Source organism: Mobula hypostoma, chromosome 17 (genome assembly GCF_963921235.1).
Source record: "Mobula hypostoma chromosome 17, sMobHyp1.1, whole genome shotgun sequence".
Taxonomy (NCBI): domain Eukaryota; kingdom Metazoa; phylum Chordata; class Chondrichthyes; order Myliobatiformes; family Myliobatidae; genus Mobula; species Mobula hypostoma.
This window is the reverse complement of record NC_086113.1, coordinates 21,355,105-21,381,589: the sequence shown is the minus strand read 5'-3', so window position 1 is coordinate 21,381,589 and position 26,485 is coordinate 21,355,105. Positions and strand designations below refer to the sequence as shown.

Below are 26,485 nucleotides of genomic sequence, written 5' to 3'. Positions count from 1 at the left end.
TTTGAGGAAATTACAAGTAGGCTAGACAAGGGAGATGCAGTGGATGTTGTATATTTGGATTTTCAGAAGGCCTTTGACAAGGTGCCACACATGAGGCTACTTAACAAGATAAGAGCCCATTGAATTACGGGAAAGTTACATACGTGGATAGAGCGTTGGCTGATTGGCAGGAAACAGAGAGTGGGAATAAAGGGATCCTATTCTGGTTGGCTGCCGGATACCAGTGGTATTCCACAGGGGTCCATGTTGGGGCTGCTTCTTTTTACGTTGTACATCAACGATTTGGATTATGGAATAGATGGCTTTGTGGCTAAATTTGCTGATGATACAAAGATAGGTGGAGGGGCCGGTAGTGCTGAGGAAACAGAGAGTCTGCAGAGAGACTTGGATCGATTGGAAGAATGGGCAAAGAAGTGGCAAATGAAATACAATGTTGGAAAGTGTATGGTTATGCACTTTGGCAAAAGAAATAAACGGGCAGATTATTATTTAAATGGGGAGAGAATTCAAAGTTCTGAGATGCAACGGGACTTGGGAGTCCTCATACAGGATACCCTTAAGGTTAACCTCCAGGTTGAGTCGGTGGTGAAGAAGGCGAATGCAATGTTGGCATTCATCTCTAGAGGAATAGAGTACAGGAGCAGGGATGTGATCTTGAGGCTCTATAAGGCGCTGGTGAGAGCTCACTTGGAGTACTGTGTGCAGTTTTGGTCTCCTTATTTAAGAAAGGATGTGCTGACGTTGGAGAGGGTACAGAGAAGATTCACTAGAATGATTCTGGGAATGAGGGGGTTAACATATGAGGAACGTTTGTCCGCTCTTGGACTGTATTCCTTGGAGTTTAGAAAAATGAGGGGGGACCTCATAGAAACATTTCGAATATTGAAAGGCATGGACAGAGTGGATGTGGCAAAGTTGTTTTCCATGGTGGGGGAGTGTAATATGGGAGGGCATGACTTAAGGATTGAAGGGTGCCCATTCAGAACAGAGATGCGAAGAAATTTTTTTAGTCAGAGGGTGGTGAATCTATGGAATTTGATACCACGGGCGGCAGTGGAGGCCAAATCATTGGGTGTATTTAAGGCAGAGATTGATAGGTATCTGAGTAGCCAGGGCATCAAAGGTTATGGTGAAAAGGCAGGGGAGTGGGACTAAATGGGAGAATGGATAAGCTCATGATAAAATGGCGGAGCAGACTCGATGGGCTGAATGGCTGACTTCTGCTCCTTTGTCTTATGGTCATATGGTAAATGAATGCACGTCTCAAAATATGATGCAAGCAATCTACATTGACTCTAGTTCTAAAATAAGAAGAAGACTTGTATTTGGTCTGTTTAGGAATTTCAAGAGGTGGTAAGAATCTCCTAGTTCTCCCGCTTTCAGGACCCTAATGTCCACTGGGTGTTCATTGATAAAGATTTTGAGCCATTGAATTGGAGTGAAATAGAATTGTTGATTGTGCCCTCTTTCATCAGGAGACCTGCTGGCATACCATGGATGCAAGAGGGTGGTTGTGCTATCCCCAACAGTATAATATTTCTTGTATTCTCTGCTACTGTTGGTCCATTTCCACATTATAGAGGAGAACTTTAGCCACAAGTATTGATGTTCAAGGGGTCATACAGTTTCCAGTGTTGTTTTATTTTTGGATTTTCACCATCTGTAGTTTTGATTTAATTTTTAGAGAGTTCCGTATGTTTGTTTACACTGAAAGCAAACACAAGTGATTAGGCTGGAAAAGTGAACTTTGTCTTTATTGCAAGAAGTGAAGATGTTTTTATATGTGGCAAGTTTGGTTGCCCCAATTATATTGGGCAATTGTCTTGTGGGTCTGTATCAGGAATGTTGTAATACTTGTGATATTGAAAAAATTGTGAAGATCAGCATTCCTTCTAATTTGTAATGACCACTGTGTGCAAAAGTCTTGTCCTGTGCAATTTTTTGCTCAGTGCCAACAGCATTTGCACACTGAATAATTTCTTCAGTAAAACAGCATAAATAAGCCAGTTCTAAAATCTGCAGACAAATCATCGCAAGCTCCATGTGGTCAACACCATCCGCATCAGAAACAAGAAAAGGAAATGTGATTGTGAAAGATTGTGAAATGTACTTAACATGCCAACGAGGTAGAGTGTGACAACCTTTCACGAGCAGTTTAAAATCCTTTGTGCACTAGTGGCAAAACGTGAGCGCACACACGTGTACACCTTAGAGGGAACGTTGGAGAAGATCCATGATATTGATTCCTGAGATGGCGGATCTGTCATGTGAGGAGCCACCAAGCAGCCTAGGCCTGAAAGCTCTTGAATTTAAAAGAATAAGAGGTGATCTAATTGAAATGTACTAAATCCCTAAGGAACTTGACAGGAAAGGCATATGGATGATGTTTCCCCTGGCTGGGAACTAGAGGTATTGATTTTAGCATAGGACTTCTACCATTCAAGACTGAGAAGAAAAGACACTTATTTACCAAGGTGTTGTAAATTTTTTGAATTCTCTATGAAGTGAACTGTGGAGATTTAGTCACTGAATATACTCAGGATAAATAATGAGAAATTATATAAATTAGAGGAATAAGGGGGATAACTCAGGAAAGTGGTACTGAGTTAAGAGTATGCTGGAGGAACTCAGCAAGTCAGGCAACATCTATGGAAAGGAATAAAGTTTTGACGTTTCGGGCCATGACCCTTCATCAGTCATAATTTCATTAAATGGTGGAGTAGGCACAAGATGTCAAATAGTATTCCTTTTGTTTCTTATGTTCTTTAAAAACATTACTGGTCCCATGAAGTTTTGTGAAGAAGTGGCAATCTCATTGAGCCATGCGAGATTCTGGAATAAACTGACAAAGGATTGTCATCACTGGGCAAAAAATTGCACACGACAAGATTCTTCAACACACTGGTCATTACAAATTAGAGGGAATATTGATCTTCACAGTACTTTCAATATCACATGTATCACTAAATTATATTGAGACAATTGCCCAATATAATTGGGGCAACCAGCCTTGCCACATATAAAAACATCTTCACTTCTTGCAATAAAGGCAAAATTCACTTTTCCAGGTTGCAGAGTTTGGAAATAGGTGTCAGAGACTCGTGAGAAGGGAATAGTCAGACATCAATGGAAAATTATTAATTTAGCTAATTGTAAACCTTTGGAATTATTTTCTATGTAGAGTGAGGGGGTCTCAATCAGTGAATGTGCTAATGGATGAGATTTGTAGGTTTTTGAGCACTGAGAGATGACAGGGATGTAAGAAAACAGCAGAGGGGGCATGCAGGGTGTAGGGACAGTGCGATTTGCTTTCTGCTACCACTGGTTGTGTTTTTAGGCATGCACGGACATGGAAATGTAGTATACAAAACATAGAACAAGTTATTCCCCCTTCATATTAGCTATTTCATCCCTGAGAAAAAGTTGCTGGCTGTCCACTATGCCTCTTGTCAGGTGCACCAGTAACAAGTCGCCTCTCATTCTCCTCCTATCCAAAGAGATAAGATATAGTTCACTCATCCTATCCTCATAAGACATGCTCTTTAATCCAGGCAGCATCCCAGTAAATCTCCTTTGCACCCTCTCTAAAGCTTCCATATGTGCAGTTGTCTATTGTGCAACTGTAATAGCCTAAATTAATTTAATTGGAAGTTGGGGGGCAGTAAGAGAAAGATCAAGATGGATGTGGTAGTAGCATTAAAGGATGTTTTGTGAGTGGAGGGCCATGTTAAAATTAAACATTGACACAGGCTTGCTATCACTGGGTGGATAGCTCAATATACCTCAATGCGGCCAACTTGTCTGCTGCAGAGGTACACAAATACATTTCATTTCCAATTATTACTAGACAGGATTAAGTATTTTAATCCTAAAATACTTAGCACCTTGAGGACATTTCAGCAGCAAATGAAAATCCAAAATATTGCAGATACTGGATATTTGAAACAGAAATAGAAAATCCAGAATAGCTCAGATATCGGGCAGCATCTGTGGAAAGAGAAGCACTCGGTGTCTGAGTCTGCAAACTGCTAACTTTCGCAAGCATTTTCTCTTTGTTTTCCACATAGTTCTAGTTCTGTTGTACTGTCGTTATTGGCAGCTACCTCATGAGATAAAATTGGGCAGCATGGACCGGAGCCAGGGTGTAGAATTGCAAAGTTAATAATAACCTCTACTGTTCTCCCACTTGATGGTGCTGTAACCTCTTCAAAAAGAAAAGCAAACATTATTATTCTTTCTTCCTTCTTCCAGAGGTGTTTCTTCAAATTACCTTGGTCATTACAACAACAACAACAAAACTGAGAAGAAAAAACACGCAGATGCTGGAAATCTGAAATAAAGACAGAGAATTTGGGAAATAGCAGGTCAGGCAACAGAGACGGAGTAGCAGAAATTAATGTTTCAGTTCAGTGACTATTGTGATGGATGACCATTGACCTGAAATATTGACTCTGTTCTCCTCTTCATAGATGCTGACTGACCTGCAGTGCATTTGCAGTGTTTTGTGTTTTTATTATAACGAAAGGCCATAATCATTTTCTTCATCTGAATATGAATAAAACAATAGGAGAGGTTGTTCCCCATGAATAAATTAGTCAAGTTATTTTAAGTCACTGGTATTCTGGGATTTTAATTAAATTCCTTGAATCTGTCCATTATCTGAACAGCAGTTTTCATACAAATGCTTGTAGATAAAAGGGACACGGTGTGAGAGGCAAATGTTTACATATGAAGGATATGGTATGTATAGCAGTGTATGATTAGAGTTTCCATTTATATAGTATTGTTAATGTGACAAGATCCAAGGCTTGTCACAAGGCATTATTAAAGAAAAGTTGATAGTAATTTGCATTAGGAGGTAATAGGGCTTAAAAGACAGGTCATAGGTTTAAAGGAGTTGTTTATTGAAAGAAAGAGAGAGAGAGCAAGAGTGAGAAAGATTGAGGGATGAATTTTAGACTTCAAACCCTTCAGTGTATTTAGTGCTTGCTAGAGAGTTGGGGTCTTTTTGGTGTAGTCGGAGATTGTTATGAATGTTTCTGAGACTTAGTGAAATTAAAAATAACAGTGTAGCTTGACCAAGAGTGATTGTGTAGAGATGCTAAAACTTTAAAGGCGATCTGGAAATGGAAGCAGTTTCTTGAGGCACATATGTGAGTGACAAATACTCGGCAGGCAGGCTGGAAAATAACGTCGTATGCCGATTTTGAGTATAAATTGGAGGTTTTACAGCAGCATGGGATTTATAAACTCTTTCATGGTAAAGTTAGGGAGGAAAGTGGTTTAAAAAAATTGTGTGCAGGACTTGCGTGATGGCAGCAGCAAGGGCAGTTGAGCTGGTGCAGAAAGCCTCCCACTGGTCAATCATTAGACCAAGTTCCCAAAAATAAAGCCTATTATTAAGGCATGCTGGCCACTGAAATCTTCTATGTGCCTATAAATTAGATTGGATTGGATCCATTTTCAATGCCCGAGATATGTGCAAAGTTTGTATATATAAATAAAATATGTATTTGAATCCCTTTGCCTGAAATATGCATAATTGTGATTTTAGCATTTTAGGAGAAGTTAAAAGCTGGCCTGACCATTTGATGCTCTGCCACATGCCTGGGAAACTGACAGTCTTTTACACATTGATGGATCAGTTTTGTTCAGAGGATCTCTGTATAGCAGATTCTAGCTGGCATTGGAGATGATATTACACAGGGATAGAGTGTAGGATTATGAAAAGAGGTTATAAGGACACGCAATACAGCAACCAGAAAAGAAATCCTGTTGTGTGGATCTCTCAGAATCCCCTCCTCACTTACATTGAATTTGTAAGTGATGCTAAACCATAGAGGCATTGGGTGTTAACTAAGGATTCGGGGAACTGGAATTATCAGCTTTCAAGGCCACAAATTTATTTAGCAGTAACATTTTATAGAAATAAAAATTAAAGAGTGGTGATTTTCAATACAGTGGATTCTGGTTAATTGAGTCACGGTTAATCGTGGCAACCACTTACTTGGGACAACTCTTAAAAGAATAAATTTGCCAGGATTCCCTTTGTTTATTTGGGATGCTATGTCGCTTAATTAGGAGATCATTACTGAACAGGTTCTAACTAGTGTCAGTCACACAGTCGTGTGGCTGTTAGACAATACATTGTGCTTAGATTGAACAGTCTGCTTTAGGGTCTGTGATGATTTTGTTCTTTGCGTACGCTGGGTGAATTCCTCTGTCAATAGATATTATGGAACTAATATACAGTTTTATAGTACTGCAGTACTTTTGGTAATGTTTTAATTTGTTCTGTATTTTCTTTAAATACATAGTTTGTTACTTGGTTTGTCTTTTTTATACCTTTTTCACAATGTCCATGCAACTTTGGCTAATTGGGGGGAACTGTACTGGTGCCAATGTCTCCTGATTAACTGGAAACCACTGTATATAGAAATACAAGTACTCTTTAAATCAGGCAAAATAACATTTTGCACATTGAACATTGTATTTTTCAGATTAGAACTTATGTACACATAAATTAGGAGCAAAAGTAGACCACTCGGTTCTCACGTCTGCTATAATATTTAAGAAGATCATAGTCCATTGTAAGGTCAACACGTGTCCAGTGATATTTCACCCTTTGGTTATCAAATACTTAATACTTAATGGCTCTGCTTTCACCTACTTTGTGGAAGAGAGTTGCAAAGAGATGTCTTTTAGAGGAGGGAAGTAAATCACCTCACCCCTTTAGTTTTAAATGATGACCTCATTCTATTTTCCACCCATAAGAGGAAACATCTTCTCTACATCTACTCTCTTGAAATTATTTTGGAATTTGTATGTCTTATTCAAGTGACCTCTCACCCTTCCAAATTCTGAATGATAACTTGATCCAGTTTCTACGGTTGAGCAAATAATATTTTGATCATATTGCTGTGTGTGGAAGATATGACAGATTGAAGATGTTGGTATTGAAAGAATCATGCCTAGGCTGATATATTGATGAATGAAATATTGATGCAAACACTGCAGAAAAACTCAAGATTCAATTCTGCATTGGTTCATTGCACATAAAAGAAGAATGCAAATGGACTTTATAATCCAGTTTCAAGGCTAAAACATTTAATGACATACAATAAAATCTTCAGAGGGAAAGTGGGTTTCGTCCTGACGAAGGGTCTCGGCCTGAAACGTCAACTGCACCTCTTCCTAGAGATGCTGCTTGGCCTGCTGCGTTCACCAGCAACTTTGATGTGTGTTACTTCATTTGAGATAGGTTAGAGTTTTGAATGTGTTCCGGTCTGATTACAGTTATTGCGTAAGTTATATTTACCATGTGATGGTGGGATGGACATACGTCTCCACCAAAGTCGCTCCTTCCCTCCAGGTCACCCTTGGGCAAGGTGTAGCACCTGCATAGCCCCCCTGATCAGGGTCACATGAACCCATGGGAACAGGTGGTGGATAGTCAGATGGTGCAAATCGCAAGTCTTGGTTATGTGACCACTGACACGAGGCAGACAATGTCTGAAGAGTATTGATAATAGCTGTGGCTTCCAGTCTTGTGAGGCCACCGTCCAGAAAAAAAGCAATGGCTACCACTTCTATCATGAAATTTGCTAAGCACAGTCATGTTCGTGGAAAGACCTTGACTGCCCATGTCATATGACACAGCAGATAATGAATGAACGATACTTATCGTGAAGGGCATGGACATACAGTTGAGTACTACTCAATGAAGATTAAAAAAAGCATAACAAGCATTTATGGTCTGTTATGTTTGAAGAAACATTCTTGTACTGAAGTTGGTAGAAGTTTGAAATGATCTTCCACAGATGGCAATCGATGGTAGTCAACTGTTAACTTTAAAATTGAAGTTGATGGAGTTTAGAGATATCAGGAAAATAGTGAACATGTGTAAATGAGTTGGGTTTCAAATCATCCAGAGAACAGCAGAACAGGATTGAACTGCTACGGGCTGGAGTTATTGCTCTTTGTTTTAGTTTCAGTAAGTAAATTTTACTGAAAATTGTTTAGACTTTCACCCTTATAAAGAAAAGAAACATTTATTAACTCATTTTGAAATACTGTGGGAGAACTGGTCACAGAGTGTGTACTGGTTCTGAACAGAATTTAATGAGTTCTGCAGTATCTGGGAGACAGAGGCAGTGTGCACAAACTACCTAGTGGGCAGACTGTAGGGCAGGGTGTTTGACTCTATTTTTCCAATTAAAGCTTCCATTGTGTGCCGATTAAAGCGATGGTGGAGATTGAAGTATTGAGGCGAGGGTAGAAAATGAGCACTGGTTGCTTGAAGTTTGATCACTCTGCACCGGAGAGGGGAGAGCCTGTGCTTTTCCCGGAGAGTGTTGCCCAGGTTTTCTACGTTTTGGATGTGGACTTGGACTTAGTTTTTATATTCTGTTATATTCTGTTTGTGGTTGGTAGGATTTGGGGTTGTTGATGATCGTGCTGCCTTTCTTTTCTTTCTTGGTTTCAGTAGCTACCCCAAGAAGAAGAATTTCAAAGCTGGGTACTTTGATAATAAATGACCCTTTGAACTCTTTCCTCATGGCCCTTCATTTACAAAGGACATGAACAAGAATTTAAGAGCTGTAGGTGGCCACGTTATGGACAAAAAGCTGGAACTCAAATTGTCCATTTTTCTTTGGCTTGAGTACAATGGGTTAACTGGCCTTTAGATGTAAGCTCATGATCTTTGCAATCTGGAAAAAAAAGGAAACTTTATTATACATCCAATTCCCATTGTGCCACGATGAGGCCACCCTCTGGGTGGAGGAACAACATTTTGTATATGTCTCCAACGTGATGGCCTGATTTCTCTTTCTCCTCTCTTCTTCTATTCCCCACTCTGGCCCTTTACCTCTTCTCACTTACCTATCGCCTTCCCTGGGTCCCCTCCCCTCTCCTACCAGATTTCTTTCTCTCTAGTCCTTTACTTTCCCTACCCACCTGGCTTCATTTGTCAGTTTCTAGCAACCTTCCCTCCCTTCCCTCCATCCATCTCTTTATTCCAGCATCTAACCCCTTCCTTTCCAGTCCTGAAGAAGGGTCTCGGCCCGGAGCATTGACTGTTCATTCATTTCCATAGATGCTGGGTGAAAAGTCATCATGTATTTTGCACTGTCCTGGAATTCTGTGCCAGTATATTCAAAACTAGTTTAATGAAATGTATGAATTTCAGTTCTTGTATTAAAAAAATTCATGCCTAATTTTAAATATACATTGTTATTTTTTCATTTGTATTTTTGTCTACTTTACATAAGGAATCTCATGAGTACAAAGCACCAGAAGCCAACCAGACACAGCCAGTGTCAATTCGTGATGTCCAATTGTCAGAACAAGGAGAGCTCAAGGGAAACAGAATTTCAGATCGACTGTGTATGTCCGAGCCACCTGACCATGGTATGTTTATTAAGGATGTTTATATTTTACAGTACAATGCAAGGATAATGTTAGAATCAGGTTTAATATCATTGGCATATGTTGTGAAAATTGTTGTTTTAAGGCAGAAGTGCATTGCGATACATAATAATAAAGACTATAAATTACAGAAAGAAATGTATACATAAAATTAAATTAAGTAAGCAGTACCAAAAGAGAACAAAAATAAATAGTGAGGTTGTGTTCATGGGTTCAATGTCCATTCATAGATCTTGATGACAGAGGGGAAGAAGCTGTTCCTGAAACATCGGGTGTGTGTCTTCAGGCTCCTGCAATTCCACCTTGATGGTAGCAATGAGAAGAGGGCATGCCCTGGGTGACGGGGGTCCTTAATAATGGATGCCACCTTATTGAGGCATGACCTTTTGAAGGTGTCTTCCATGTCAGGGAGGTTAGGGACCATGATGGAACTGGCTGAGTTTACAACTTTCTGAAGTTTTTTTCCAATCCTGTGCAGTGGTGGTATAACCAGTTAGAATAACCATGGTATACCTGTAGAAATTTGTCAGAGTATTTGATGGCATACTCCTAATGAAATATAGCCACTGTCGTGCCTTCTTCGTAATGGCAAATCCAGGTTAGATCTTAAGAGATGTTGACAACCAGGAATTTGAAACTGCTCACCCTTTCCACTGCTAATTCCTAGCTGAGGATGGGTGTGTGGTCCCTCAACTTCGCCTTCCTGCAGTCCACAGTCAACTCCTTGGTCTTATTGACATTTGAGTGCAAGGTTGTTTTTGTGATCAACCAGGTGATCTACTTCACTCCTGTACACATCCTTGTCACCATTTGTAATTCTGCCAACAATAGTTGTGTCATTGGCAAACTTACAGATTAAGTTTGAGCTATGCCTAGCCACATAGTCATGAGTGTAGAGAGTAGAGCAATGGGCTAAGCATGCATCCTTGAACTGTGCCAGTGTTGATTGTCAGGGAGAAGGAGATATTATTCCTGATCCACACTGACTGAGAACTGCTAATGAGGAAGCAATTCCCAGTTGCCGAGGGAAGTTCAGAAGATTAGAACAGAAGGTATGAATGTATTGATTGCTGAGCTGTAATTAATAAACAACCTCCTGACATAGGCATTGCTGATCCAAGGCAGAGTATAGAGCCAGGCAGACGGCATCCACTGTGGACCTATTGTGACGATAGGCAAATTGCAGTGGGTTCAGATCCTTGCCTAGGCAGGAGTTGATTCTGGTCATGACCAACCTCTCAAAGCAATTCATCACAGTAGATGTAAGTGAAACTGGGTGATAGTCATTGAGGCAGCTCACCCTGCTCTTCTTGGGGACTGGTATGATTGTTGCCCTTCTAAAGCAGGTGGGAACTTCCAAATGCAGCAGTGAGATGCCCTTTAACACTCCCAACAGCTGGTTGGCACAGGTTTTCTCAGCACCCTACTAGTTACACCATCTGGACTTGACACCTTGCGAGGGTTCACCCTATTGAAAGATTTTCTAACATCGGCCTTCGAGTTAGAGATTACAGGCTCACCAGATGCTGCAGGGATCTGCACAGGTGTAGTTTTATTCTCCCTTTCAAAAAATTCATGAGGTGTTGAGCTCTTCTGGGAGTGAATCATCACAGTCATTACTGATTTTAGATGTCATCTTGTAGGAAGTAATGGCCTGCAAACCAGAGCTAACATGCTTCCAATTCCATCTCTAACTTCAATTGGAATTGTTTTCTCACTCTTAAAATAGCCTTCCGTAGGTCGTATCAGGACCTCATGTATAGTTCTGGATCTCCGCTCTTGAATACCACAGATATAGCCCCCAGCAGACTACGAATCTCCAGGTTCATCTACGACCTTTGGTTTGGGTGTGCTGGTATGAAGGCACACACTCATCCATACGGGTCTTGATGAAGTTGGTGACAACTGTGTTGTATTTCGTTAGGTTCAAAGACGAATCCCTGAATATTGTCCAGACAACTCAAAGCCGTCCGGTAAGCACCCCTCAGCCTTCCTTGACCATACCTTCTTAGTCCTTGCCACTGGTGCTGTGGTCTTTGGTCTCTACCTATATGCTGGGAGTAGAAGTACAACCAGGTGATCTGATTTTACAATGTGTGGGCGTGGGATGGCACGGGAAGCTCTCTTAATGGTGGTATAACAGTGGTCAATTGTGCTGGCTCGTCTGGTTCCACAGGTGATATGTTGGTGGAAGTTGTTCAGAGACTTCTTCAAGCTGGCATGTTTGAAATTCCGCGCAGTAATAGGTAAGGCATCAGGATATGCTGTTTCATGACATGCTGCTCAACTTGTTCCAGCTGATTGGGAAGGCAACGGTAACTCAAATAACCATGAGTTACAACAGTGGTGTGCAGAGGAGCATCTCTGAACACACTTGTTGAATCTGGAAGGGGAAGGTGACAGCAGCTGAAGACCACACCGGATTCCACTCCTCAATCTAATAAAGTGGCCACTGAGTGCATTTTCAATTAAGCCGGCACCAACATTTCTTCGTGCTTAAAACGGGTTCAATTCAAATGCAAGAGTGACTTTCTTTTACATAGCACCTCTCATGGAGCTTTAATGTAAAGTACTTTTATAGTGAAGTTGCTGCTTTTATTATAAGAAACCCATTTCATCCAACAAGCTCCCAGCAGCTGCAGTAACATAATAACGGCCAGCTTAACTTTTTCTTTTAAGCTGTTGATTGACAGATAAATATTGGTTCCAACTGAGGATAATTCACTTGCTATTTTTCAAGATAACGCCATGGGACCTATTATATCTACACAAGAATGCAGACAGGGGTCTGTGATTAGCTCTGCAGTGATAGACAGTGCCATCTTCTCCATGCTGTATGAGAGGCATCAGCATGGACTATTGAGTTCAATTCTCTGGACTGAAACCTGAACAGTCAGAGATGAGGGTGCTCCCCCCTGATCTGCAGCTGATGCTCATTTATGGAACCTTTATGTTTAAGATGGCCTTTCTAGGTACAAGGACATGAGGAGGCACATTTTAAATGCTGTTGATATATTAATATTTTATGAAGGAATTGTCCACAATAAATTGACAACTAGAATTTAGGTGTGCATATATTCAAGGTCATTTTTGGATGATTACTCACACATTCTGGTCTTGACATAATAAAACAGCTTACATTTTGAAATTAAATTTTAAAAATAGCTCAGATGCTGGAAATCTGAAATCAAAACAGAAACTTGCAGCCCATCAGGCTTCATCTGTGGAAAGAGACACTGAGATTATCTTTACTATTGAAGATGCTGCCTGGCCTGACCAGCCTGAACATTTATACCTCCTTCAGTTTTTATTTCACTTTGAGATGTTGCAGCTCATTAAAATCCTGGTTTGACCACTTTTGGAATATTGTGTTCAGTTCTGGTGGATTCATCAGAAGAAAGATGTGGAAGCTTTAGAGAGGGTGCAGAGGAGATTTACCATGATGCTTCCTGGACTGGACAGCATGTCTAGTGAGGATAGGTTGAACGAGCTAGGGCTTCTCTCTTTGGAACAAAGGAGGATGAGAGGTGACTTGATAGAGGTGTACAAGATGATAAGAGGCATAGATCGAATGGGCAACAAGGACCTTCTCCCAGGATGGAAATGGCTAACACAGGGGACATAATTTTAAGGCGAATGGAGGTAAGTATAGAGGGGATGACAGGGGTAAGTGTTTTTATACAGAGAGTGGTGGTGGGTACATGGAACGTACTGCCTGAGGTGGTGATCGAAGGAAATGCATTAAGGATATGTCAGAGACTCCTTAGGCACATGAATGGTCGAAAAATGGAGGGTCATGTGGGAGAGAAGAGCTAGATTGATCTTAGAGTAGGTTAAAAGATCAGTACAACATTGAAGGGGCTGTACAGCACTGATAAGCTCTATGTTAAAGTGTGTGTATATATATCCCGAGGGCGTAAAAGCTTTGCACAGTACGGTAACACGAGGAAATCTGCAGATGCTGGGATTTCAAGCAACACACATAAAAGTTGCTGGTGAATGCAGCAGGCCAGGCAGCATCTCTAGGAAGAGGTACAGTTGACATTAAGGGCCGAGACCCTTCAGTACGGTAGCAATTTTATGTATTGCACTGTACTGCTGCCACAGGAAAAAACAAATTTCATGACATATGTGAGCCACGATAAACCTGATTCTGACCATGGGTCTCTATTGTCGACTGAGAATGGGAAAGGTTCAAGGAGAGCGGGATCATTCTTGGGAACGGGGGTAGGGAGAGGGAAGGAAGCGGGAAGCAGCAGGGACACAGTCTATAAATGATCAATAAACCAATTGTTTGGAATCAGCTGACTTTGCCTGGTGTCTGAGGGCTGGGTGTGTCTGCACCCGCACCATCCTTCTCCTCCCCCTTCCCCGACCCAGCCCTCCATCTTGGCCACCTGTCCCGCACTCCTTCCACTCCGCCTTTTCCATTCCCAACATCCTTTGCTCCCACCAGATTTACAAACTCATTCTTTATTCCACGTTGATAAATACAGCACTGTGCAAAAATCTTGGGCATCCCAGCTATATATACAAGCCCAAAGCATGATCGATCCACCCCCGTGCTTAACAGTTGGAGAGGTGTTCTTTTCATGAAATTCTGCAATGAAAGTTCTATTTTAACTTCATCAGTCCACAAGACTTGTTTCCAAAATGCATCAGGCTTGTTTAGATGTTTCTTTGAATCTTTTGAATAGAACTTTTTGGCCGCAATGAGCAAAGGTATGTTTGGAGAAAAAAGGGTGAAAAATTTCATGAAAAGAACCCCTCTCCAACTGTTAAGCACGGGAGTGGATGGATCATGCTTTGGGCTTGTGTTGCAGCCAGTGGCACGGGGAACATTTACTGGTAGAGGGAAGAATGAATTCAATTAAATACCAGCAAATTCTGGAAGCAAACATCACACCGTCTGTAAAAAAGCCGAAGATGAAAAGAGAATGGCTTCTACAACAAACACACCTCAAAATCCACAATGGACTACCTCAAGAGGTGCAAGCTGAAGGTTTTGTCATGGCCCTCACAGTCCCCTGACCTAAACAGCAGTGAGAACCTGTGGATAGACCTCAAAAGAGCCCAAGACAGCCCAGGAATCTCACAGAACTATAAGCCTTTTGTAAGGCAGAATGGGTGAAAATCCCCCAAACAAGAATTGAAAGACTCTTAGCTGGCTACAGAAAGCGCTTACAAGCTGCGATACTTGCCAAAGAGGGTGTTACTAAGTACTGACCATGCAGGGTGCCCAAACTTTTGCTTCAGGCCCTTTTCCTTTTTTGTTATTTTGAAACTGTAAAAGATGGAAATAAAAAAGTTTTCTTGCTTAAAATATTAAAGAAATGTGTCATCTTTAACTTCATGCCTTTTGGAAATCAGTTCATCTTTTACTTGCTTAGCTATTCACAGTAACAGAAATTTTGACCAGGGTGCCCAAACTTTTGCATACCACTGTATGCCTAAGACTTTTGGACGGTACTGCATATTTCAAAATAAGGACCAACCCACCCTCCAGCATCTCTCTGACCACATTCCCACTCCCGGGCACCTTCCCAGCAAATATCCATTCTGTGCCTTGAACACCACAACACACTGGTCTCATTCCCTACATCCCACCCCACATCCCTCTAAGCCCATTCCTTCCCTAACTCACACACCCACCATCGGGCATTCCCTCCCACCAGATTCCATGCCGTCATTTTTACACCTGCACAAAACACTAATATTGAACGATGCGCTATCGAATGAAAATCTCTCAATGTTTTGTCCAAGACCATGCTGGGTGAATCACTGGTATTATTTTCTGGAGACACTACAAAATGCTGTAACCTGGAACAAAAAAAAACATACTGCTGGAGGAACTGAACAGGAAGGAAAGGAATTGTCTGCGTTTCAGGTTGCGTCAGGACTGAGAGCGAAGAAGGAATGTGGATGACATAAGGAGGAGAGGGTGAGTGGTAAGAGAAGTTTGGAAGGTGATAGGTGGACCGAGGAGCGGTGAATGATGAGGGATGAGCAAATGGAACAAGGGGGAAGGAGTGAAGTTGGGGGACGGGGGCAGGTGGGTGACAGGTGGAAGCAGACAAAGGAAGAAACAGGAAAAAGGGGCGGGGAAGGCAGATGGAGCTAGGTGGGGGTAGGTGAGTGAGAAGGTGAGTGATGAGCGTGGATGCAGGGGCTACAAGTGCTGGAATCTGCTGAAGAAAGTGATGATGGGAACCATGGAAGGGAGAGGACAGGTGGAACCATTTGGGAGGGGGGCGTGATTCGGTGGCTGCAGTGTGTTGGTTGGGGAGGAGGGAACCTATGTGAAAGGGAACCAAAGTGGAAGGAGAAAGGCTGGATCACCAGGAAGGTGAGTAAAGAGAAAACGAACTTAAAAACTAAGTGTTAAGAGCTGGAATTGGAAAATCCAATGTTCAAAGCAATGGGCATTCATTAGAAAATGTCACTGCCAATGTCAACAATGTCCCATCTTCTGATGAATATGTGTGGTTGCTACTCCAGTTCATGCAGTCAATCTCCAAATGACTGTACTATACTGATAGCATTGTATATTTAAGTTCACAGTTCCTGCATGACAACTGAAGCAATGCATAATTATTTTGCGAATCTGTGCTTGAGGTCTGGTACTTCCACATTATGCACATGGTACGTTTGATGCACTCGTTAGGACTCTCCCATTGCCTCACTAGAAACTCATACAGAGCCCCAGTTCAAGTTTTTTGGAGCACTTGTTTTTGTGTGCTTTACAATCTTTACATTGATATTTCCAGTACCTGTCACTCCTGAATGAATGTCTGATATTTTCTCTCAACATCTCACTTGGTAACACTTATCCTGTCCTTTCCAGGTAAATACATTATCACCGTTCAACAGCACTGTATTGGTATAGATGATGATTTGATAATAATGTCATCAGGATGTACATTTTGAGATAAATTTTCTACTGATTTCTAACAAGACTTTATATATGAATATTTAATATTTATGAATTGCTCATTACAAATCAAAAATAGGGCATGACTCTTATGAAGTTACATTGAAACTGATGAAATGAGGCTTTTATCCTTTTACATTATGGTTGCTATCACCTCAAAACTAAATTGAAATGGAAACTTAAAAAAAAATTGTTTTCATGAAAATGTATTTGACCATTTCAAAGTGAAATAAATAGACAATAGACAATAGGTTCAGAAGTAGACCATTCGGCCCTTCGAGCCTGCACCACCATTCTGAGATCGTGGCTGATCATCTACTATCAATACCCGGTTCCTGCCTTGTCCCCATAATCCTTGATTCCCTACCCATAAGATACCTATCTAGCTCCTTGAAAGCACCCAGAGAATTGGCCTCCACTGCCTTCTGAGGCAGTGCGTTCCACACCTCCACAACTCTCTGGGAGAAGAAGTTCCTCCTCAACTCTGTCCTAAATGACCTACCCCTTATTCTTAAACCATGCCCTCTGGTACTGGACTCCCCCAGCATCTGGAACATATTTCCTGCCTCTATCTTGTCCAATCCCTTAATAATCCTATATGTCTCAATCAGATCCCCCCGCAATCTCCTTAATTCCAGCATGTACAAGCCCAGTCTCTCTAACCTCTCTGCGTAAGACAGTCCGGACATCCCAGGAATTAACCTAGTGAACCTACGCTGCACCTCCTCCACAGCCAGGATGTCCTTCCTTAACCCTGGAGACCAAAACTGCACACAATACTCCAGGTGTGGTCTCACCAGGGCCCTGTACAAATGCAAAAGGATTTCCTCGCTCTTGTACTCCATTCCCTTTGTAATAATGGCCAACATTCCATTAGCCTTCTTCACTGCTAGCTGCACTTGCTCATTCACCTTCAGAGACTGACGAACAAGTACTCCTAGATCTCTTTGTATTTCTCCATTACCTAACTCCACACCATTCAGATAATAATCTGTTCCTGTTCTTGCTCCCAAAGTGAATAACCTCACACTTATTCACATTAAACGCCATCTGCCAAGTTTCTGCCCACTCACCCAGCCTATCCAAGTCACCTTGAATTCTCCTAACATCCTCATCGCATGTCACACTGCCACCCAGCTTAGTATCATCAGCAAACTTGCTGATGTTATTCACAATGCCTTCCTCTAAATCATTGACGTAAATCGTAAACAGCTGTGGTCCCAATACCGAGCCCTGTGGCACCCCACTAGTCACCACCTGCCATTCCGAGAAACACCCATTCACTGCTACCCTTTGCTTTCTATCTGCCAACCAGTTTTCTATCCATGTCAATATCCTCCCCCCAATGCCATGAGCTCTGATTTTACTCACCAATCTCCTACGTGGTACCTTATCAAATGCCTTCTGAAAGTCAAGGTACACCACATCCACTGGATCTCCCACGTCTATCTTCCTGGTTACATCCTTGAAAAACTCCAATAGATTAGTCAAGCATAATTTGCCCTTGGTAAATCCATGCTGGCTCAGCCCAGTCCTATCACTGCTATCAAGATATGCTGCTATTTCATCTTTAATAATGGACTCTAGCATCTTCCCCACTACTGATGTTAGGCTAACAGGGCGACAGTTCTCTGTTTTCTCCCTCCCTCCCTTCTTAAAAAGTGGGATAACATTAGCCATTCGCCAATCCTCAGGAACTGATCCTGAATCTAAGGAACATTGGAAAATGATCAGTAATGCATCCGCACTTTCCAGAGCCACCTCCTTTGGTACCCTAGGATGCAGACCATCTGGACCTGGAGATTTGTTAGCCTTCAGTCCCATCAGTCTACTCATCACCGTTTCCTTCCTAATGTCAATCTGTTTCAGTTCCTCTGGTACCCTATGTCCTTGGCCCATCCATACATCTGGGAGATTGCTTGTGTCTTCCCTAGTGAAGACAGATCCAAAGTACTTATTAAATTCATCTGCCATTTCTCTGTTTCCCATAACAATTTCTCCCAATTCATTCTTCAAGGGCCCAACATTGTTCTTAACCATCTTCCTTCTCTTCACATACCTAAAAAAAAACTTTTGCTATCCTCCTTTATATTCCTAGCTAGCTTGCGTTCATACCTCATTTTTTCTCCCCGTATTGCCTTTTTAGTTAAGTTCTGTTGCTCCTTAAAAATTTCCCAATCATCCGTCTTCCCACTCACCTTAGCTCTGTTATACTTCTTTTTTAATGCTATGCTATCTCTGACTTCCTTTGTCAACCACTGTGGTCACTTTCCCCCCTTTGAATCCTTCCTTCTCCGGGGGATGAACTGATTTTGCACCTTGTGCATTATTCCCAAGAATACCTGCCATTGCTGTTCCACTGTCTTTTCTGCTAGGATATCCGACCAGTCAACTTTGGCCAGCTCCTCCCTCATGGATCCATAGTCTCCTTTGTTCACAGCAATACTGACACTTCTGATCTGCCCTTATCCCTCTCAACTTGCAGATAAAAACTTATCATATTATGGTCACTACCTCCTAATGGTTCCTTTACTTCAAGATCACTTATCAAATCCTCTTCATTGCACAACGCTATATCCAGAATAGCCTTATCCCTGGTCGGCTCTCATACAAGCTGCTCCAAAAATGCATCCCGTAGGCACTCTACAAACTCCCTATCCTGGGGTCCAGTACCAACCTGATTTTCCCAGTTCACCTGCATGTTGAAATCCCCCATAACTACTGCGACATTTCCTTTGCCACATGCCATTGTTAACTCCCTATTCAACTTGCACCCAATATCCATGCTACTGTTTGGGGGCCTGTAGATAACACCTATTAGGGTCTTTTTGCCCTTACTGTTCCTCAGTTCTATCCACACTGATCCTACTTCTCCTGATTCTATGTCCCCCTTTGCAAGGGACTGAATCTCATTCCTCACCAACAGGGCCACCCCACCCCCTCTGCCCACCTTTCTGTCCCTTCGATAGCACGTATACCCTTGTACATTCAATTCCCAGGTCTGATCCCCCTGCAGCCATGTCTCCGTTATCCCAACAACATCATAGTTACCTATTCACACCTGAGCTTCAAGCTCATCCGCCTTATTTCTGACACTTTGTGCATTCAGATATAGAATTTTTAACCCATTTCTCCTCTCTCTGTTTAAATCGCTGCCTATTGTGCATAACCCAGTTCCCCGAATTCTCACCGGGCTATACGCCCCTTGAATTTTGTTGTCCTTCTTAAATTTACTTACTCTTTCTGCACATTTAACTTCATGCTCCGTCAGACCATCCCTCTGCACATGTATCCTCCTTATCACTCGTTCCGCCTCACCTTTCTCTACTTCACACTTAATATTCCAGAACCGTGTAGTCCCCACCTGTCCTTTATACATCTTCTCTCTATCCTCTCTCACATTCTGGATCCCTGCCCCCTGCAACTTTAGTTTAACCCCCCCCCCCCCAAGCAACACTAGCAAACTTTCCTGCAAGAATGTTAGTACCCCTCCAGTTCAGGTGTAAACCGTCCCATCGGAACAGATCCCACCCTCCCTGGAACAAAGCCCAATTATCTAAAAACCTGAAGCCCTCCCTCCTCCACCATTCTCTCAGCCACGTATTGATCTGTATAATCCTTCTGTTCATTGCCTCACTCGCACGTGGCACAGGTAGCAATCCTGAGATTGTTACCCTGGAGGTCCTGCCCTTCAGCTTCGCACCTAACTCCCTGAACTCACTACACAGGACCCCCTCACTCTTCCTACCCACGTCGTTGGTCCCTACATGGACCACAACATCTGGATTCTTGCCCTACCTACCTACTTAAATAAATACAGGGTATGCCCCAATTTGTTCTTCGCTCTGTTGGAAAAGGGGAATATTGTTGCATTCTGGGCTTCTTCTTTTCTACATTTGCAGAAAAAAATTACTCTTTTGTATTGTGATGTGAATGAGAACAACAAATGCTTGGGGGGAAACCCACTTTGCCCAACTAGTTCAAAGCCCATGAAGCCAACACCCACATATAGTTAAAATAAGTTAGTATTTTCCTCAAGGAAATTGCTATAACTATTGGAAAAATTTGAAGGGCAATGTAACCAATTATTATATTATTTTGGAAAATATATTGAGATACAGCGTGGTAACAGGCTGTAGATTTATTGGAGGCAGTAAATAATCAGAAGGCAATTAACTTATCAATCAATTTATTAAAGGTGATCGTTAGGAATTAGCACATTTTTCTGAATTCAGTTTTTGTGCTGTTGCTGCTTCTATTTGTTTTAGCTTTACTGTAATTTACAGTTAGTATGTATGGAATGCAGTAATCAGAGTGTACAAGTTATTTGAGCTTGATGAAATTCTGCAAGTAGCTCTCATTGCCATCTCAGTTTAGCTCAGATCATGTATTGTTACAGCTGTATGTGTGCACAATCTGCCATTTCACAGCATGAATCAGAATAAGACTGCTATCCAATAGTTAGTTACACATTACAAATATCCTTCTGTTAAGTTACTTAGCTAGAACTTCTTTAAAAGTGAATGCGCGATCTCTTCACTTGGCAATAGCACCGCCAGATAGTATGTTTCAGGATAGAATGTGTTGAATTTATAATAAAGATTAAAAAGAATGCAAAGAATGGATGAAATTATTTTTGCAAACAAGACTCACGAAGTGGTGGAAGAGATTCAATAATAACCTGGGGAAGGGAGTTGGACACATACTTGGAATTGTAGAACTATGGTAAAAGAGCAGGAAAGGGGAGACACTTGCGTGGACCTGAAGCCACTGATTCTATCAAATTTCTCTGTTCTACTGACCCTGCCTGCAAGTAAATGAATCTCAAGGTCGTGTATGGTGATACGTGCGTACTTCAATAATAAATGTATTTTTAACTTTGTTTTTGCTGAGAATGTGCTTTGCTGTTTCCTCAAATCTCTCAGCCTACCTACTTAACTATAAGAGCCACCCCTTCTTTTAAGACCACTTGCACCAAATTCCCCTGATGCAGCTCATTCAAAATTTATCTGATAACATTTCGGAGAAGTGCCTGGGACCATTTAGCCGCAGCAAAAGGTGCTACATATAAATACAAGTTGTTGTTTTCCTTGTTATTATATTCCATCTGTCTGCCCTTTCAGTAAATAATGCAAATACACTGGAGTCTCTTAATGTCAAAAGCAAAAGTCTCTTTAATGTAACCTGCTGTTTAGGATTTGCTGCAGTCAGGAAAAGTAAATTATTAATTTCCAGCCATTAATGCATTTAAGACTTAAGCATCATCAATGATTTAATACAAATCCTGATTACTCAGAGCCTGCTACAACAGCAGAATGTTCGATTAACTCAAGTATCTTGGGGTAGATTTTCATCCGTGATAGATAAACATGCAAAGTAGTAACAGTTTCATGGATCAGATATGATGATATTGGGTTTGCTAACCGTGAAATTCTGAAGTCAAACAAAGACAAGTCCTATCTGATATAAATTATCATAGATACCTTCAGTACAGAGAAGTTATAATATAACTACACAATCTCAAAGACTAGTTCACCTCCCTGTGTGTCCTCCATGGTGAGTTTAGCCACCTATACCCACTACTTAAATGCTGGGTCCCCTTTCCTGCCATGGAGGAGGTACTTCCAGCTAATAAAGTAGTTTAAACACAGTCCATTTATATTCACTGATACATATTTAAATCCAAACAACATTGTTAAAACACATTTAAAACTCACAGAGGATTTCTATCTTATAAAATACTTCCAAATTACAAACACAAAGGATTTCCAAAACACGGGTACAATTTCTATAAGCAGAAAGGATACATCAACGAGATGCAGATAAACCAGTCATCCATCGCAGAAATTGAAGGCATAGGAATGGATTCTGGTACAGCCAATCTTTCTTTCATGCTTCTAGATATTTCTTAGCCATTCCTAAAAAGCCTTGACTGCTCTATTATATTTATACTGTCTTTTTACCACTTGGGTGACTTCATACACATGTGATTTTTTTTCAGAAATCATTTGGTAGAAGTGGTCTGGAAAGCTTCTGGAGACAAAGTTCCCAAGTACCCATATTTTAGGCTCTGAAGCAAACTCCTTGAATCAGAATCCCAATCAGAGTCAGGTTTAATATCACTGATATATGATGTGAAATGTGGTTTGTGGCAGCAGTACATTGCAATACACAACAATAATAAACATAAATTACAATAAAAACTATACAAAATTACATTAGGTAGTGCAAAAAGGGAGCAAAAATAGAGAGGTTTGTTGCCCACTGAGAAACATGATGGAGGAGGGGAAGAAGCTATTTTGAAAATGTTGAGTGTGAGTCTTCAGGCTCCAGTTTCTCCTCTCTGATGGAAGCAATACGTAGAGGACAGCTCCTGGGTCATGGGTCCTTAATGATGGATGCTGCCTTCTTGAGGCACGGCCTTTCGAAGGTGTTCTCAATGCTAGGGAGGTTAGTGCCCATAATGGAGCGGACTGAGTTGTAACTTTCTGCAGCTTTCTCTGATCCTGTGCAGTGGCCCTTCCATTCCAGATGGTGATGCAGCCAAGTTAGAATGCTTTCCTTAGTACACTTGTAGAAATTTGTGAGTCTTGGCGGACAACCCAAGTCTCTTCAAACTCCTAATGCAATATAGTCTCTGTTGTGCCTTCTTTGTAATTGTAACAGTATGTTGAGCTCAATATTCCCTCTAATTTGTAATGACCAGTGTGTGTAAAAATCTTGTACTGTGCAATTTTTTTCCTAGTGACGATAACGTGAGCGTTCTGAATAACCTCTTCAATAAAAACACTATAAATAAGCCAGTTCTAGAAACTGCAGACAAATCATTGCATCTCCAGATTGTCAACATCGTCTACATCAGAAACCAGAAAAGGAAATGTGATTGTGCACAATCATGAAATATACTTTATTTGCCGATGGGGTAGAGGGTGACAGCCTTTTGTGTGCAGTTTAAGTTCCTTTGTGCACTAGTAGCAAAAGATGTGAGCACACGCACATGTGCACGTCTTAGAGGGAGCATTGGCTGGGCCAAAGATAGATCTTCAGAGATGTTGGCATCCAGGATCTTGAAACTGCTTAAGCTTTCCACTACTGATACCTCGATGAGGACAGGTGTGTGTTCCCTCAACTTTCCCTTCCTGAAGTCCATAATCAATTCCTTGGTCTGACTAACATTGAGTGCAGGTTGCTGTTACAACACTACTCAACCAACTGATCTCTCTCACTCCTGTATGCTTCTTTCAACCATCTTAATAAATATTAGTGTCATGAAGAAACTTACAGATGGAATTTGAACTTGCCTAGCCGCACAGTCGTGGGTGCAGGATGAGTAGATGTGTGGGCTAAGCCCACATCCATGACGTGCGCCAGTGTTTGATTGTCATTGAGGAGTAGATATTTTTCTGCACTGACTGTGGTCTCCTGATGAGGAAGTCAAGGATTCAGTTGCAGAGAGAGCTACAAAGAAAACAATTTGAGTACACAAATTTCCAACTTATTAATAGATCAGCTATTAATATGCTAAGTGATAGTACCCATCTGGTTTGCAAGCTTCCATGAACTAAACAACTTAGCCAGCATTGACTAGGTTGAAACATGCCAAGTTAAATAACCTATTTTTTCATGCTGCACCTCTTCAACAGTTAGACCAGATGCTGTGGGGCCAGCAAGTCTGCTATATATCAGTGCTTGTTTGCAAAACTGTTCTAACTTCAAACTGATACAAAATTCCCTTTACAGATACAAAATTCCCTAAAAGTGTCGTCACAGGTAGATAGGGTCGTAAAGAGAGCTTTTGGTACATTGGCCTTTATTAATCAAAGTATTGAGTATAAGAGCTGGAATGTTGTGATGAGGTTGTATAAGGCATTGGTAAGGCCGAATCTGGAGTATTGTGTTCAGTTTTGGTCACCAAATTACAGGAAGGATATAAATAAGGTTGAAAGAGTGCAGAGAAGGTTTACAAGGATGTTGCCAGGACTTGAGAAACTCAGTTACAGAGAAAGGTTGAATAGGTTAGGACTTTATTCCCTGGAGCGTAGAAGAATGAGGGGAGATTTGATAGAGGTGTATAAAATTATGATGGGTATAGATAGAGTGAATGCAAGCAGGCTTTTTCCACTGAGGCAAGGGGAGAAAAAAACCAGAGGACATGGGTTAAGGGTGAGGGGGGATAAGTTTAAAGGGAACATTAGCAGGGGGCTTCTTCACACAGAGAGTGGTGGGAGTATGGAATGAGCTGCCAGATGAGGTGGTAAATGCAGGTTCTTTTTTAACATTTAAGAATAAATTGGACAGATACATGGATGGGAGGTGTATGGAGGGATATAGTCCGTGTGCAGGTCAGTGGGACTAGGCAGAAAATGGTTCGGCACAGCCAAGAAGGGCCAAAAGGCCTGTTTCTGTGCTGTAGTTGCTATGGTTTTTCTATGATCACTGCTTGCTATTTACATCAAGAACTGAAGACGAGCTCTCATTTCTGACCAGCAATTAAACAAAGAATATTAGTTGGAAGTTTAACTTATTCAAAAACAACATTTTGATCTTTAAAAGTTTCAGCAGCTAGTGTTTAGAAAGTCGAGCATGGCATAAAAGGGCCCCTGGATCGTGAATATCTTTCACACAGTTTTTGCAATCAGTGCACGGTGACCTAGGGGTCTCAGGTTCAATCCTAACCTCAGAGACTGTCTAGGTGCAGTTTGTATTTCCTGAGACTGTGTGGGTTCCCACAGGGACACTGGTTTTCTCTCATGTATCAAATAATTCATGATTGAAATGTAATTGTTCCTAGGTTATAGGTGTGTGGTATAATCTAGTTAAAGTGGATGAGAATGTGGGGAGAATAAAAATGGTATTAGTCCAAATGGCTATTGATGGCCAATGGAGAAAGACTCCATGTTGTATAACCCTATGATTCTATGACTGCCAGTCCTGCACTGCGTGTACATTCCCAGAGACTCAAGATGAATTTATATTTATTTTATTTGGCGATACAGTGTGGAACAGGCCTTTCTGGCCCAACAAGCCACACCGGCTAGCAAACCCCAATTTATCCCTAGCCTAATCACTGGACAATTTCAATGACCAACTTTCCTACTAACCATTGTCTCTTTGGGCTGTTTGAGGAAACCTCTGCAGTTCACGGATAAAATATACAAACTCCTTACAGATGGCGCCTGAATTGAACTCAGAGCCCTGGAAAGCCCTGAGCTAAAATTGAGCTGCGCTAACTGCATGGCACATGTCATTTCTAGCACTGACTTCTAAATTCAGATTTTAGGATAAGCAATAAAATAATGATATGGATTTGCAATCCAAATTGCGTTAACTTAAAAAAACAAATAGAAAGTGCAGTTCCTGCAAATCTGAAATAAAAACAGAAAATGCTAGAAATGAGACTATAAGATATCGGAGCAGAATTAGGCCATTCGAAAATGGCTGATTTACTAGTCTTCGCCAACACCATTCTCCTGCCTTCTCCACATAACCTTCCTAATTAAGAACCTATCAACCTCTTCTTTAAATATACCTAATGATTTGGCCTCCACAGCTATCTGTGGCAATAAATTCCACAGATTCACCACGCTCTGGCTAAAGAAATTCCTCCTCATCTCTATTCTAAAGGGATGTCCTTGTATTTGGCAGTTGTTATTCTACTCTAGTCTGTCTATCTATCAATTGAAAGTAGGCTCTTTTGGCCCTTCGAGCCATGCCATAGTAGCAGCCCCACAATCTTAATTAACCCTAACCTAATTACGGAACAATTCACAATGACCAATTAATCTACCTGGTACGTCTTTGGACTGGGGAAAACCCACACTTTCCATGGGGAGGACGTACAGAAACTCCTTACAGGATGGCGCAAGAATTGAACTCTGAACTTCAGGATGCCCCGAGTTGTAGTAGTGTCGCACTAAATGCCATGTTACCATGGCGACTGTGGTTCTTGACTCTCCCATGATTGGTCAGTTTCAATGTGATCCTCCCTCATCCCTCTAAACTCTGGTCAGCACAGACTCAGAGCCATCAAACACTGCTCATACCTTAACCCTTTCATTCCTCTAGAGTACACTCTACAATTCTAGCACATCCTTTCTTAGATTTGGGGCCTAAAACTGTCCACAA

The 26,485-nt window shown here is 41.4% G+C and overlaps 1 protein-coding gene across 1 annotated transcript in view; it reads left to right on the top strand.

Annotated features, from left to right (window-relative positions):
- The window catches only part of nek11 (NIMA-related kinase 11), a 331,369-nt gene that overhangs the window by 222,679 nt on the left and 82,205 nt on the right, over window positions 1-26,485 (top strand). The window contains exon 11 of the mRNA XM_063069323.1: window positions 9,273-9,411. Within this exon, the coding sequence (XP_062925393.1) occupies window positions 9,273-9,411 (139 nt within the window). The remainder of the gene's footprint in view (window positions 1-9,272; window positions 9,412-26,485) is intronic.